The 15,901-nt window shown below is 44.5% G+C and overlaps 1 protein-coding gene across 5 annotated transcripts; it reads right to left on the bottom strand.

Annotated features, from left to right (window-relative positions):
• Positions 1-1,286: 1,286 nt before the first annotated feature.
• Positions 1,287-15,635, bottom strand: cdh19 (cadherin 19, type 2). 5 transcript variants are annotated; one of them, XM_062479810.1, is made up of 13 exons: positions 15,425-15,634; positions 10,904-11,303; positions 10,487-10,781; positions 9,064-9,183; positions 8,246-8,413; positions 7,097-7,284; positions 6,288-6,541; positions 4,785-4,918; positions 4,267-4,388; positions 3,773-3,890; positions 3,259-3,510; positions 2,925-2,971; positions 2,017-2,155 (listed from the first exon to the last, which is right to left on the bottom strand). In XM_062479810.1, the coding sequence occupies exons 2-12, from the start codon at positions 11,135-11,137 to the stop codon at positions 2,958-2,960; spliced, it is 1,899 nt and encodes a 632-aa protein (XP_062335794.1). In that variant the 5' UTR covers positions 11,138-11,303; positions 15,425-15,634; the 3' UTR covers positions 2,017-2,155; positions 2,925-2,957. The 5 variants fall into 5 exon arrangements, with proteins under 5 accessions (XP_062335791.1, XP_062335790.1, XP_062335794.1 ...); XM_062479811.1 differs by having other exon boundaries at positions 2,032-2,155; positions 2,921-2,971; XM_062479807.1 differs by lacking the exon at positions 2,925-2,971 and having other exon boundaries at positions 1,287-2,155; positions 10,904-11,325; positions 15,425-15,635.
• Between the last annotated feature and the right edge of the window lie 266 nt (positions 15,636-15,901).

Raw genomic sequence — 15,901 nt, 5'->3', positions numbered from 1 at the left:
TACAAAGGGTCATTTTGGAGTCTCCAAAAGGCCCTTTTAGAAAATGCCTGGATGTACTCTTATAAAAACATGTGTCAAATATGAATATATTGTGGTATTATGTTTGACTTTTGATTTGAATTGGGTAAGGCTTCAACCTGTGGTCCAATTTAGTCTTCCAGCTAATACCTACCACCTCTAGGCCTCTTCAGGCCTCTGTTTTCAAAACAAAATCTAGGCGGAAATATAAATTTTCACTTTCCTTGTGTTCAAGCTTCTATTACTCAACACTAGTAGGACTGACAGGGGTCCTGACAACAGGGGACATAACTTCAGAGTGTCAGCTTTCAAAAGAGATCATTTACATGCATGTACTCCAAATGGTTCAAGAACAGCTTCCAATTTACTTTGGGTATGCTGTTTAGGCGTTTTTAGGCCCATTTAACAGGAGGCTTTATACCTTAAAACCTGAGATTGTTCTCAATGCGCTAAAACAAGTTAAATAATGATTGGAGAAAGCAATATCCCTGCAAATCATCACTGACCTTCACCGACGACGACAAATCGACCAATCAGCCAATGAGGAGGATGTTGAGGGCTGGACCGTTGCACACGCTTGTTGCCTTGAAATGCCATCCCTTCTTTCACCCATTCACCAGCTCCGCACAACCACTCTCTCCTTTCTTTTTTGAAACACTCTTTGTGAGTAATCTGAATCACTTGAGCAGACCTCGAGCCTCCCAACACCACTCACCACACACAGACACCACTTTTCTCCCCTGTTTTTTTCTTCCACTTTCCCTGCCGTAGTCTTTTCACTGCTTGTTTTGCCTCTCTCCACTGGCAGTCTGAAGAGGATGTTCGGTGTCCAAGGCTCTCCTCTGCTGTCCGGCCTGATTACAGGTCAGCTCAGCCTGATAAAGGCTGTGTGTGACTCACAGAGCAGCAGAAGGCTTTGGCACATGTGCAGTACAGGCACGGTATCCATGTTCACATGTCCCACTGGTTTGGTGTGAATGTAAACCAATCAGGATGTACGAGTGGTTTGGTGTGAATGTAAACCAATCAGGATGTACGAGTGAGATCGTGGCCCAGGAATCCAAAATACAGACTCGCCCTCGCCTCTCGGGGGAAACACAGCTCTCCTCCTCTCATCGGTTCTGAGGTTGGCTGTGTTTGACTTCTAGTATACAGGGAATGTTTTTAGGTCTGCATAGGTCCTCTGCATGGAAGGTAATCTAAGTCCTTTCATTTCAAAAGTGTTTATGGATATGCTCTATGTACTGAATAATAAAAACAAACTGTACTGTGAGAGGTTACCTAGAGCTTTATATGAATTAACATGAGATCAATTAACACAGCATAGCACAGCTTATATATCACAAACAAACATGAAGGGTGTTAATTAGAACATTTGCTTGAATGTGACTCAAAACAATGCATTTAAATACTTTTGTCATAACACTGAAATTAGCCACACATCCATGGCCAATGCTCCTTGTCATACATTAGCAGGTGTATGTCCAGGAAGGTTATATGTATTAATTTAAATTTAGACCAATGCACATATGTATATATCGTAACTGACTTTGCATATTGTGTCTCCTACTATCTGTATGTAACACTCATCATCATACCAGGCCTCAGAAGGTGGTCTCCTCCTCAGCTGCCCCGAACCAGGGGGTGAGCCTGACCAGGTGTGGTCTGGGGTCACGGGGACATGCGTGCCGCTCAGCGCTAGCCTCGGAGCCGTACGACTCCAGGGAGCTGAGGGAGCCTGTGGCAGAGCCGGTCCCCTCAAAGGCGTAGGTCCTCAGACAGTCAAACGGTGGGGCGTAGGGGTCTTGGTCGGCTTCCTCCAGCCTGTCCAGGATGAACTGGCTGAAGACCTCGTCGTCGGGCCCCACCAGATGGGAGTGGCGGAGAGACATGCGGATGCTGGCGGCCACCTCCTCCCTGCGGAGCCTCCGGTCCCGGCGCCGGGGGTGGGGGCGGAGGGGGACGGGCTGGCAGGACGCCATATCCCCTCCTCCTCCTCTTCCGCCTCCTCTTCCTGGTTCTCCGTAGCGTAGCACCTTTTCAGTCAGTTCCAGGCCCTTCTCCTCCTCCCCCTCCTCCAGGGCCTGCTGCTGCTTGCGCCTGTGTCGCCTCACTCCCAGCAGCAGCACAGACAAAGCTGGAGACAGACACATGGGAGGGAAGCTTCACAGTTTCAACAGCACGGCTGGAGCAGAGAAGAGAGCTTCTAGGGTCTGGATAAACCATGGCCCCCCGTAACACCCACCCCACCCCGCCCCGCCCTCCCTACCCACGTACCCCTCTCTACCCCCACCCCTGCCCCCTCCCTACCCCTGTCCCCCTCCCTGCACGGGCATTTCGCTAATGATTTGGGTCGGGCCAGAATAGATTCTATCATCTGGGATTAATGTGAAAATCTTTTAACGAGAGGACAAATTAGATGCAATTATTTTTGCAAAGAAAATTATATTTGATCTCAGTCGTTTGCATTCCAATTCGCACACACAGACACACACACACTCACTCACTCAAAGGAGGCATTCCTCCTGAGTGTTTCTTAGCCTCAGGAATCTTAAATAGTGCATTGTCTATTGTAACTCGCAAGGACCGTTGCTTATCTGAATGTTATCTGGATGTTAGCCTAGCAAGCATGGCTATTAAAGTTTCATGGCGTGTGCAGGGGGAGTACCCCAAGCAGCGTAGGTCATAATGAATCTTCACACTATGCAAACCCACCAGTGTCCCAACACAACATTGGCACTGAGATATATCTACAGACACACTCATTGCTTGGAAATTTTGGTCAAGAATAGCGTTAAGTGTTTTAACTGTTGCGTTAAGGGAACACTGTATTTGTGGAAGTTATGCTGTGTTATTCTATGGGAGAGGAATTGTCCATCTGTTTTGGGGGCAGGCTTCATACTTGCCGTGTTGATGTGGTGGCGGAGCCTTAGCGCACACTAACACAACAGATCTGCTGAGAAAGAATAACTTATAACTTATAACCATAACAGTTGTATTGGCATTGAACTGCAACAACTTATGTTACGCAAACACATTATATGGACTGAAAAGATGACACTGAAGAAGAAGAAAACAAGCTATCACACAAGAGCTCTCGTCAAGCTCGAGATTCTAACAGAACGTCCCTGTCCTTCAGAGTCTCAATTTCCAGACCATCTCTCCTTCTCAACTTTCCCCTTTTTCTTAGGGGAATAACTAAAAAAGAAGGCTTAAAAAAAAAAAATGAAGTCTGTTCACCTGTGAGTGTCGCCAGGCAGACCAGCAGGCCCAGGGTGGTCTGGAGGCTGACCCCCATGGAGAGCGCCAGGGCCTCCACTCCTCCAGAGGGGCAGCGCCCCCCAGCCTGGCAGCTGCACACGATGATGGTCAGGGTGCTGGTGCTGGAGAGAGCAGGGGAGCCACTGTCTGCCACCACCACAGGCAGCTCGTACTGGACACGATCCCTACGGGTAAATGAGCTGCGACGAGCCAGGATACTGGCTGTGTTGTCTGTGGAGGAGATGGAGGAAGAGGATTGGGTTTAGGAAAAAAATGGGATTGGGAGTTTAGGGTTCATTTAGGGTATTTTGGGTTAGGGAGGGGTAGGGTAAGGGTTAGATTTCAGTGAGTCTTATGTGCTGAAGTATAACCATGTGTAATGTAGTATTCATACACAAAAACAGTGGGCCTAAGAGCACTTAGCATAAGTAAGCACTGACACGGCTCAGCTCATTCAGACAGGAAGCCTTGTCAGGTGTCAGCAGTGCCCGACCTTGGTTGTCTCTGATGGTGAAGTTGGGGTTGATGTGCTTATCTGGGACCATAGAGAAGTAGAAGTGATGTCCCTCGGACGGCTCGTCAGGATCCACAGCGCTGAGCAGCTGGATGAGCTGAGGAACACAGGGACGGGCCCATGGTGGGAGGGGGTCCTGCTTGTCATATCTCACCATGAGGACTTTCTTTTTATGGGGCTCAACATTTCCTGGTAGCACCCCTTGTGAAGATGTCGCATCAACACGTTTCTTATAGCTTATCTGGAGGTAAAGCTTAGCCTTGTGGCCACACAATAACGTTCTCTCTAGGTTGTACCAGGAAGAAGACCATTTGTCATGTGTGGCATTTCCTTTTCAATTCACCTTACGTAAGTACTTATGACATTTTTTAAATATTCCGTCTGTATACATTCTCACCTCAAGTGTACTTCCAGTATGTGGACAATAGGTAAACATTGTCAGACTGACCAGTGAAATGGAGTGGAGTTCATACCTCGCCAGCTTGAGTCCCCTCACAGATATATGGCTGGTATTCTCTGGCCAGCCGTGGCGCATTGTCGTTTGTGTCCAACACTTTGATGAACACAGCCACCCAGGAGGATAAATGGTTTTGCTCTAGTGGTTATGAAGAGACAAGACATTTAGTTGGAGTCTATCATAAATGCTTTCTTAAAGGCTCTTGTCAAAACCGCTGTTTAAAGTGATAAATATAACTGTAAGGTCCATCTTGAAATACAGTGGAGATACAAATGGATACTGGCAGCAATGCTCCTCCCCCCCCCCCCCCCCCTTTTCCCTCTAACTCCGAAGGAAGACAGAAGTATTGAACAGACTAAAAAGCAATAAAAACATTTGAGATCCCATTAATACTTTATTGTGCTCAGCCCTGTCTTTTAACTTTGTATTTGTGCTGTTCCACCAGTGTTATCAGTAAAAAATAAATGATCTGAAGCAATGTACTCTAGATCTATTATCGTAATGTTATTCAGTAGAGGTATTGATTTGTCTTACTTGTTTCCTTGGCTGTGATAGTCATATTATGCCAGGCTGCTGACTCGCGGTCCAAAGGTTTCGCCACAGTGACAGTTCCATTGTTGGGGTCTATTTTGAAAACTTTCCTGATATCGCTTTTGTCAATCGAATATCTTGAAGACAGATCACCAGGGCACACATTAAGGGAGCTGTGCTGTTTTGAGCACACACACAGAGCAGAGAGGCTTCATAGAGAGATGGATTAGGAGAAACATCAAATTTTTCTCGCTCTGCTGACAGGGATCTAACTAAGATCTCCACACGACCCAAGATGACAAGACTAACAAACACAACCACAACAAAACAATATGCCAACATTAATGAATTCACATCATTTTTGGGAGTTGAACACTGCTACTGTTAGACACAATGGGGTTGATCCGTCACCATACAGTTGTTAGTAAACACTATTTCAAGTCCATCAGTATGAAGGATGGTGTAGGGATTGTTTCTTTAGCCTAGCTGGGTGTAGCATTGGTGGCTTACTTTTCCTAGGCCTTATCTGAAACAAATGTTATCCATGGAAAACATTTGAAAGATGTGCGACTTCACCTCATGAATATTTTGGTTTGTTACTGAAGCTTTACGATTAAAGGCAGAAATGCCGAACACTAGTCTCTACCTACACTCGTTAGTTAACTCTTCCCTTACAACAATATCCCCTCTCAACAGAGCTCATCAGCCAATTTCAACAGGAGCATCGCACCATGTGACAGGAAGCCTCAGTTGATCAAACAACAATGGGGGGGAAACAAACAAGGCCAAATTGGACACGTAAAGTTATCTCTCACATCATTAAGCCACCGAAGGCTGATTTACTCCATCTCACCGATGTGCCAATAACTTGACCCCGGGGCCTATGGTGAGCGCTGTACTCTGACGGTGAACTGCGGCAGCTGCCAGTCCTAAGCAGCACTGGGGAGGGCTAGGGGCGACACACCGTCACCACAGCAACGTGACGCACTTGCAAATGACTGCAGATCTGAATTCCATATGCCACCTCGTACAGCTCTTTATTACATCCCAGCGTCCTGCGCCTCTCCCTTTGTGATAATACCATGGCAATAGATTGAAAAGCCTGCGAGGTATAAAAATGGCCATGATTTATTCAGCAGGCCTCATTTCCTACTAAAGTAATATAAGATAAATATGACCATGTACAGGGTATCCACGGAGATCAAGGGTAAAAATGGATGCACCAAGCCTCTAACACTATTGGAAAAGGAATGATTTTTCACCGCATGGACGAAGCTGTCTTGGGAAGTGACACAACCCAACACCCCCTCCCACAATTCAACAGCACACACACTCATACACTGACACTACCAAACATGCACACGCGCGCACACACACACATACACACTGCCATCCCCCTATCCCCTAAACTGATTATACAGTGTAGTGAAACATACTGTAGGGCAACCTGATAAGCAGTTACAGGGTTTGTAACAGATTAGTTTCCAGTTGCAGACTCATATCTACCTGATAGGGTTGTTGACAGCATCATTGTCCCTGGCGGTCACAGAGCCAACCACTGTCCCCACCACCACGTTCTCCACAACCTTCCATTCATATACGGGGGTGAGGAACACGGGAGGCTCATCCACATCCTCAACCACGATCTTCAGTGTGGTCCGGTCCTGGAATTCGTTGTAGCTTAGAAAACGCGTGTCCACAATGTTGTTGATTGCCTCAGCAGCCATCACAAAACGTCGCTTGGTCTCGTAGTCCAGGGGCTGGCAAAGTTCAAAGATCAGTACAACCCACTCGTCTGGAAGCTACTTCTACATTGTACTGCTCTTTTGTTTGTTACTTTGTACTCTGTTGATTGGGTTTGACGGCATGCTGCATGCCACTTTAAACGAATTGGCACTGTTGACCACTGACAGGTAAATAACAGCTAAACAGAGTGAACATTTACATACAAACACATACATAGAATTCCTACAGATCAAGAGTGAAGAATGTTTTTTCAATCAAGTCAATGGGCCACCAGCTGTGAGTTTGCACTTAACTGATGCTGCCTGTTTGATTGTTAAGATGACACTGAACTAAAAACCCTTAACCCTCTCCCAAAGCAGTGTTATTTAGCCACTTTTCACCTTCCCTAGCGACAAAAAAAATCTAATTTAGCCACTAGCCACCAATCATATTAAGTTACCCCCGCCCCCAGACACACACACACACACTAGACATAATCAAAAGACGTTGACACATTTGAATTCCTATTTAAGACTATATTTGGCAAGATAAGATTGTTTTTGCCAAGATAACCCAGGCCAGGTTTTTACCTTGGCCAGCAAAACAACCCCCTCCTGTGTGACGGGGTCTGTCTGGATCCTGAAGGTTGCGCTCTCTTCCAGGTCCTCCAGGCTGTAGTTCATCCTGGCGTTGACCCCCATGTCTCCATCCTCCGCCATGATCCTCCCCACCGTGGTGCCCACCATCGCTGACTCGGGCACGGAGAACGTGTACTGGTCTGGGGGCACAGGCAGGGTGAGATCCCCGTCACGAAGTGGCTGTAAAACTTGAGAGGTCTCGTACAATCAGTGTTACCCAGTACACCACCCACTTCCTTGGGACCCCGCATGTGTTCTGTCATGATTGACGTTGTGAAACTAAGGATGCCTGGAGATCTGTTCTATGGACTTGAGAACAGGATAACTGAGTCAGTAAGGAGAGGCTGCACTGTTGCTGAAGATGATAACAAGAAGAGAGGAGATCATTTATTTGGTTGGAGTCAATTTGTGGGAGTCAAAGATAAGTCTCTGTGAGTCTATACAATCTTGACCTGACTCTAATAAGAAGATAAGAAAATGTGATTATGTGCTCTGGTGAGGCTGTTTGGATGAGACCAGACAAACAACAAACAACAAAATGTTTCAAGTCTATTGAAACTTAAAACTTTCTCACACAAGTTTACTTGTAGAATGTGTATTGTTTACTGTATTCTCTTGCAGAGTGAGAACCCTCCTCATTGTACAAGGGATACCAGAATAGCATGCATAGTTAAGAGCCCCATCCTTGTTTTTCCATTTCCGTGGAATTGATTTCTTCCTAAGGCCTTCATTTGGAGAGGTTTATCTCTGAGAAGGCCAGGTTTGTTTCCAAAGGTCATGACAAATGTCCTTTCATGTGTGAATGATTAAATTCATCCAGCGGGCTGGCGCACGTACCTCTCGTGCACACAGACACACACAAACACACACACGCAACACACATTCACAGATGAACCTACTGTTGCAGCAACACACACACACACAACTCTGTTTTGAATTGCAGAGTGAATAACATGGGGTGATACAGCATTGTAGGGGTATGGTTTGAACCAAACACCGACAAGGCTCGATAGCTGCATTATGAAGGCATTGCAGCTGGTACTGCCGGCACTGCAATGTGTTTTTGTGTGGGTGTGCGTGAGTTTGATTGATGCCACTCACTGTGCTGGAAGGTGGGTCCGTTGTCATTGACATCGGTCAGGCTGACGGTAACAGTGGTGGAGGAGGAGTATCCCCCACTGAGCCCCAGCATGTCTTTTACCTGCACCACCACTAGGTAGAGCTCTCTGGCCTCCCGGTCCATGTTGGCCCATGAGGTCACGATGATGCCTGGGAGGGGCGGGGTTGGGGGTCGGAGAGTTTAATTTTGATAACATCTTTATTATCGTCAAAGAACTGGAACGGATCCTGAGCTGATAACTCTTAGCATCTTGTCTGACAGTCATAGCACATAACATGACCTCACAGGTAAAAATACAACACCCCAAAGGTGTAAAAATAAAACAAACAAAAAACTGACAAACTGACAAAAAGGGAGGGTGGGAAACCTTCAAACACAGGAAACTAGAGAAGGAAGGATTGAGACAGAGGTTCAGGAAGTCAACAGAATTAATCTGTGGGTGGTACCATTTTTGTCTAAATGTACCTACTTTCTGTCTCACTGCATGCCCAGCTCAAGTATATATATAAAAAATGTGTGTGGAGAGAAAGCACTGAGTGCACCATCTTATACGTTCTTCATCAAATGTATGAAGTGATAAGTGAAATGAGTGGCCAAAAACTATACTAAAAGAAGGCAATGGCCAAATTGTTCCAACAAGAACTTTACGTTCATCAAGGAGCTTCTCCAAATGTTCAAAAACAACCAACATCAAAAAGTTGAAATGAACTCAAAATATAATTTTTTCTTTCTTTCTTTCTTTCTTTCTTTCTTTCTTTCTTTCTAAATATTTCAGGGTGTGTTCAGTAGTTTCAGGTACCTGTCTTAGGCTCCACAGAGAAGTAAGGCTCCCCCTGTAGAATGGAGTAGATGAGTTTGGCGTTGTTTCCGAACAGGGGATCATCTGCATCTGTTGCTGTCACCTGGGCAACAGTGGTTCCTGCAGTGGGGAGGAGGGGGGAGAACAGGGTGTGGGAGGGTAAAGGATTGGAGGAGCAGAGGGGGAGGGGAGAGATCACACAGAGCAGAGTTGGCTCAGGTTGCAGTTCCAGTCGACGGGGGAAATAAAGTGATTATGCCACAGTCCCGTGGGGGCTGTCTGGCTCTGGGGGGGGGGGGGGGGGGGCATGGAGTGGGGTGCTGAGAGGGCAGTGGAGGGGGAGGGAGGTGAGGGTGGAGGGGAGGAGGGGGAGAGCAGCCTTTCACAAACCACTGAGGCTGTGCAGGTGTGCGTGACAACCTCTCCAGCCCTGCTGTGCACATCTTTCTCGCTCTCTCTCTCCCTCCTTCTACCTCCCTTCCTTTCTCTCTGCCAACCTCCCTTTATAACCTTCCTTCTTTCTCTTCCTCCTCTCTTTCCCTCTTTTTGTCCATTTCTCTACCCTTTTCTTTGGCACTTTTTTCTCACTTCCAACGACTGACACTCTATCCTTCTCTTTCTCTCCACTACTCTCTCCCTATCTTCCGCTGTCTCTCTTGTGGTCTGTGTGTTTTCTTCCAGTGATCATTCCGGTTCTCTTTTTCTATCTTTTAGCCATGGTATTACATCTATGTCTCTCTTTCTCCATACCCCCACTCTGTATGTCTCCTTCCCTTCTCTTAAGCTTTCTTACTCTCTCTTTCTCTCGCTTTCAAGTGAAATGCATTATGATTTATTACGAGTAAGATATTATTCGCCAAAAAGCAGATTACATATAAATTGAAATGGTAATGCTTGCGCTATGGAACAGCACTGGTAATAATAACATTATTTAAGGAAAAATAAATCATATGAAGGGATTTCGAGGTGTGATACCTAAACCAATACTTGAACTTCCTGAAGGACAGACAGAGAACGTTGTATTCGTGGGACAGAGGAAGCAGTTTCCTCTACTTTCTAAAAAGGATCTGATGAGACTATTAATTTTGAATTGGTCTCATTTTAAAGCTGACTTACCTTCAAGCCTGAGCGGTGGGACATAATAAAAGAATTGGGTGGAAATATAATTACAATCACAAATTCCTTTGTATCTGACTTTTATTAGACTAATTTGAATTATATTTTGCTATATATATTACAGTACTTGGTTAATTCTAACCTCCTCTGAGTTACTTTGTTAAACGTATCGTTGAAGGACAAATTTAACTATTGTATAAATGCAACTGCGCATATTAAACTACTGTAGTTTCTTTCACCAGGGTGGCTGAATGTCAGACAAGAAAATATATTTTTATAAAAGATTCTAAATGACAACTCAACGTACCAACAGGGCACATCTCAGGGATGCTGGACACGTAGGGCTCGTTCTGAAACTGCGGGACATTGTCGTTGATGTCTTGGACCTTGATGATGAACTCTGACTGGGGCTCAACAGGTTCCTCAGTCCTCCTGTTGATAGCTTGTGCCTGGAGGACATAGAAGGCCTTCTCCTCACGATCCAGCCTCTGCAGTGTCCGGATCTCCCCGGAGAACTCGTCGATCTCAAACACATTCCCAGCTCCCTCACCTGCCAGGATATACTTGATAGAGAACTCCCCTCTATCATAGTCAGATTTAAGCTGGGGGAAAACAATTTTTATTTAAATGTGTTTGCTTAACAAATAGGGATGCAGCGCAAGATGTAGGAAAAAAGTCCCTGAAGCAGAAGGCCATTCAGAAAGGTTCAGAGTATCGCTGGTACCTGCCCAATGACGCGAGGAGTAGGGTCTTCTTCAGGGACGAACAGCTGCTTCCAGATCCAGCCTCGTCGGAGGCGGCGATGCGTGGAGCCTGAGCCAGAGCCTGGAGAGAGATGGTCGGCTTCCACACCCAGCGAGGCTCTCTCCTCACCCCACGCCCAGCAGGTTATCATGGACAGTATAATAACTATGGCCAGCGCTCCAGGGCTGCTCATTCTCACGGTCCATTGGTGCATTTTCTCCCCTTATCGTCCCACTGGTCCAGAACACAGAAGTTGCAGGTGTCACTGGGCCAACACCTCCATGCCACCTTTCAGCATCACAGCAAGGCAGCTTGAATATGACCACAGAGGGGCAGTCAGCCATCCACACATGGGCTGGTCTCTGTGCACGTCCATACCTCTAAGAAATAAACATGAAGGACCTGTGGTGAGTTGTTTTCTTGGTCAAAGCCCTCAAATGCCAGGCACCGTTGCTATTAGAGACTGCGATTAGCCACACTGAATACAACCGTACAATCTCTCACTCAGGAAGTCCTCTGCCAAAATCACATTTCACAAGATCATGAACTTCTTGTTTACATCCTTTTTTCCACCCCAAGTTTTTTTGGGGGGGGGGTCCTGACATCACATCCTGTGAGGAATAAAAGTGTCTTTGTTGAGGTTGAGAACAAGACAGTGCTGTCTGTCATGAGTGGGACACAGACAGCATTACTTTACTATGGGCACCATAGCTGACTAATGGAGAGCTCTAATTGAATCACCCTATGCCGAGACATGGATTATAGAGACACATGCTTTTGGAGAAAGAACTGTGATGAAAATGAATGCTCCAATTATAGACCCAGTCCAGGGTCAAGAGCATGAAGAATCCTGGTGAACAATATCCTAGAGCTGTCCAGCAACATCAGAACAACCGTACAACATCCTATCACATCAAATGTTTAGATATGCTAATTAAATTGCAACGTTACGCTGATTTAAAGTACTTAATGGTGATCCGAAACTGAACTTCTTACGTCAAGTAGCCTTTGCTTGGAATTTAATACATCACATATATTAAAAAATAAGACTTTTGTCTGTTCATACATGGATTTCAGAAAACAATTTGCCCCCACAGCAATGAACAGAAGTAGAAATCAATAGTAACGCACTACAAAGAAGCTAGTGTATCACATTTTCCCCCCATATTATATAACACTATTTTCTTCTAATCCTTCCATTTTCATTCACTCAGAACCGCACACCTCAAGATTTTTTACATTCGTTTGTCCATCACACAGACTTAATTTGTTCCAGAACTTTCATTCCACTGCCATTTGAGAGAGCAGGTGTGTGATTGGTCTGCAACGGAATCCAATAGTCAATGTTCTCTCGCGATGTAGATATTGGCCAGAATTTCCTCTTAGGTTTTCTATTTACATTTACATTTAGTCATTTAGCAGACGCTCTTATCCAGAGCGACTTACAGTAAGTACAGGGACATTCCCCCGAGGCAAGTAGGGTGAAGTGCCTTGCCCAAGGACACAACGTCATTGGACAAGGCCGGGAATTGGGAATTTGTGGAGTATCTCAGATGGCTGGTTGAAATTAGACTCAGAATTGACAGTTAGACCTAGAGATTTAACAGCTAGCTTTGAACAGGCTGTCCAACACATTCAACAGATCAACAAATTGGATTTTTTTGTCGTTCAATTTAAATCGGATTCTTTGACAACCAACCAACCAACCGCAAATGGCTGCTTCCCTAATATTACACAGTAAATATGTGTAATCCATCCATTTATTAATAATCAATTTACAATGACTGAACATAGTGATTTCACTCAATTGAAAAATATCTTATGTTAGCTGATTTACTTTATCTATAGATGAACCGATGGTTGAGGTAGGCTACTTTTATAAAATTTACTTTCTATAATATTAGACATGAAAATCTAATAGTTAGAATTTGTTGCAGTTGTAGTATCAGTATTAATGTTTGAAGAAAGGAATAGTTGCAGTAGTAGTATCAGTATTCAGTACTTCATGTTTGAAGAATGCATAATGTTCTTGTTTAATAAAGTGATGTTGAATTGGCTGCCAAGCTCAATTTAAAATGATGGGATGGTAAAAATCAATTACTAATGCTTGATTTCCTTTCTGAAATTCAATTTAGTTACTCAATGTGAGTGAGTGAGAGTGTATGTGTTTGTCTCAATGCAAGTCTCAACTGAGCATATTCATATCTGGGAGCCTTGTGGAGTGACAGTCCAATTAGTGGCCAGTGAATCGTGAGCTAATGACGGACTTTCCTAGAGCTGCCAGGAAACCGCCTTGGGCCAAAACAACAGACAACGGCCCCTGACATTACAGAGAAGAACTCTCATCTGCCAATGTTTAGCATCTCACAAGTATGCCAACCGCCCTCAGACAGGAACAAGGCGCCCGCCACTGCGGTTGACGCGGGCCGGCATGCTACACTGCCCGGTACATTCTGAGATGGTCACCTGACAAAATGGGCACATGGTGAAGGATCAGACTGAAGGCAAAAAGAGAGCTTGTGGACAAACATCTTTTAAAGCCCCTCACATGTCTTGTTATTTAGATAGATTTACTGTCTTACTGTGAAGGCCTATGCTATTTTGTCATGCTTAGTATCAACAGCACTGTAGAACGGGATACTTTTGAACAAATAATTCTTTCCTTGTGATGTGTTTTTACTCACGTTGTATAAAATTATGTTCAAATGTATTTTGTCTTATTTATGGTTGGTAACTTGCAGCTAACCTGAAATTTATTTTTATGTGAACTGAGAATATACAGTTTGGATGAAAAAAAAAGAAGTGAAGTCTTATTTTTACGTTTTAAAGTACAGTACATTGCATGAGGTACCACTCTATGTTTGACATCAACAGTTTGATGTCAAACTGTCTAAGAGAACCATGTTTAAATTTACACTGAAAAAGTCACATAGATAGAAGCTGGCAGAGAAATCACACTTAAACTCAGGGAGTTGAGTGAAACCTGACAAAAATCAGTCGAGAAGTGCAAACGAACGCTGGGATGTACCCCTCTGAAAACTCTGAGGGGTCTATTTCCTTCAGATAATTTCTCACCTCTCGGGTTCAGAACATGCCGCTCTGGGAGAGCTGGCAGCTATTCATTACCCATAATAGTCTTTTCCTTCCATCTGACTATACCTCCCGCAGCCTCCACATACACTGTTCCAGCACATGACAGAGTGTGAATTAGACCGGGTCTCACAGTGTTAAGCACAAGATTCAAAGAGACCAGTACTTTATTTCCTTTTGTGAAGATTCCGTGGAGCTCCCTTTTCAGACATTACAGTGTGGCCGTGAGATTTTAACAATGGACAGAACAGACACTTGGAATCAACAGAACAAGAACAGTAGTCTCGGGTGTTGACATCTGTACGCAACTGTGAGACCCTTTGAGAAATTAACTGTAAAAAGAACGATATCTACAACAACAAAAAACACAGACCACACTGTAACGACGAACGCTGTCAAAGTAAAACATGATTACAGCAGCTGCAACTCAACATCGTTTCAGCAACCACAAGTGTTCCTCTGAAAACCTTCGGTTTTATCGAGACAGCCTAACGATCCACACGGCACTTTGAAGGACCAGCTGAAGTAACACAACCATCCAACCTCTGTTCACTACTTACTCCAGATCACTGCAACTAAACACTCTGTAATTGGTCATTGGGGAGCCCATGTTGGGACTTGTTGTTTACAGTTCTGCGCGAGAACACAACGACATCCAGCCCCCCCTGTATCAGGACCAGGGTGAACCCAAGCAGAGCAGGAACAATAGCAGAGTGTCTCCTCGTCACACACTTTCCCTGTGATTAGAACTTTCCATTTGTTTGTTTTCTTTGTGTATGGAAAAAGTATCGCTGTGTGGGATTTCTGACAGATTTGGTAAATTTCCAGGGACTTGACTGTTCTTTGGCATATTTTCAACCTCCCAGACAGAAATATCATTTAGAGAGCCTCATTAACGAACCAGAAGCTTCAAATTTGTCCACTTGTCATGTAAATTCATTAAACTGTCAGATGGTGAGTACATTCAAATGATAATGATTACCATGAAAACTATTATTAGTGTTGAATTGCCGTGAAGACCACTGAAGTCTGTATTATCCAGGGGATTCTATGAAGAGCTGTATCAGTGACGACCACTAGACAGACAATATGATGAACAGTTACTGGTTCATTGAGAAACAGTGAGGTCATTTTCCAGCAATGGAATCCACTGTGTCCCAAAGGCCACAGTGGGTTTCAGGACAGGATACATACACAGCATCTATTGTATTTCTCCCCATGTATAACGCATTAACTTGGTATTTAGAGTATTTTGTTACATTTTATGTTGATATTAAATAAAATACACGGGGAGACTTATAGTCATTCTCTCATAAAAAACTGACAATGCATTCATTTCAATATCTATATGATTGAAAATGCAAAAACTAAATATTTTTCAGAAGCATCAGTCAGTAAGCACCACACCCACCTTCAATTGTGTTTTTGCTGTCCCTTAAACCACTCATCCCCAGCGCCTGCCAAGGAGCATCATCATGGAGTAAAAGAAACCAAACGAAGGCTTAACTACAGGCCCTGATAGTGCTGTTCATCCTCTCTCAACAGTAGGGGCAAATATACATGGTTCTCACAAAGTGTAATCCCCTTCACTGACATCCTCCTCTTATTCTTTTCTGACCACTTTTCTCTCTCTCTCTCTCTCTCTCTCTCTCTCTCTCTCTCTTTCTTTCTCTCTCTCTCTTTCTTTCTTTCTTTCTCTCTCTCTCTCTCTCTCTCTCTCTCTCTCTCTCTCTCTCTCTCTCTCTCTCTCTCTCTCTCTCTCTCTCTCTCTCTCTTTCTCTCTCTCTCTCTCTCCCTCTGTCTCTCTCAAACATCCCCGGGAAGAACAAACACAGGGATTATTGTCAGGGTGCACATCTGACCAATGCTGACACTCACAGCCTTCATT

The sequence above is a fragment of the Osmerus eperlanus genome, chromosome 15 (genome assembly GCF_963692335.1).
Source record: "Osmerus eperlanus chromosome 15, fOsmEpe2.1, whole genome shotgun sequence".
In the NCBI taxonomy this organism is placed as follows: domain Eukaryota; kingdom Metazoa; phylum Chordata; class Actinopteri; order Osmeriformes; family Osmeridae; genus Osmerus; species Osmerus eperlanus.
Note: the sequence above shows the minus strand (reverse complement) of the source record. Positions and strands in the feature narration are given on the sequence as shown.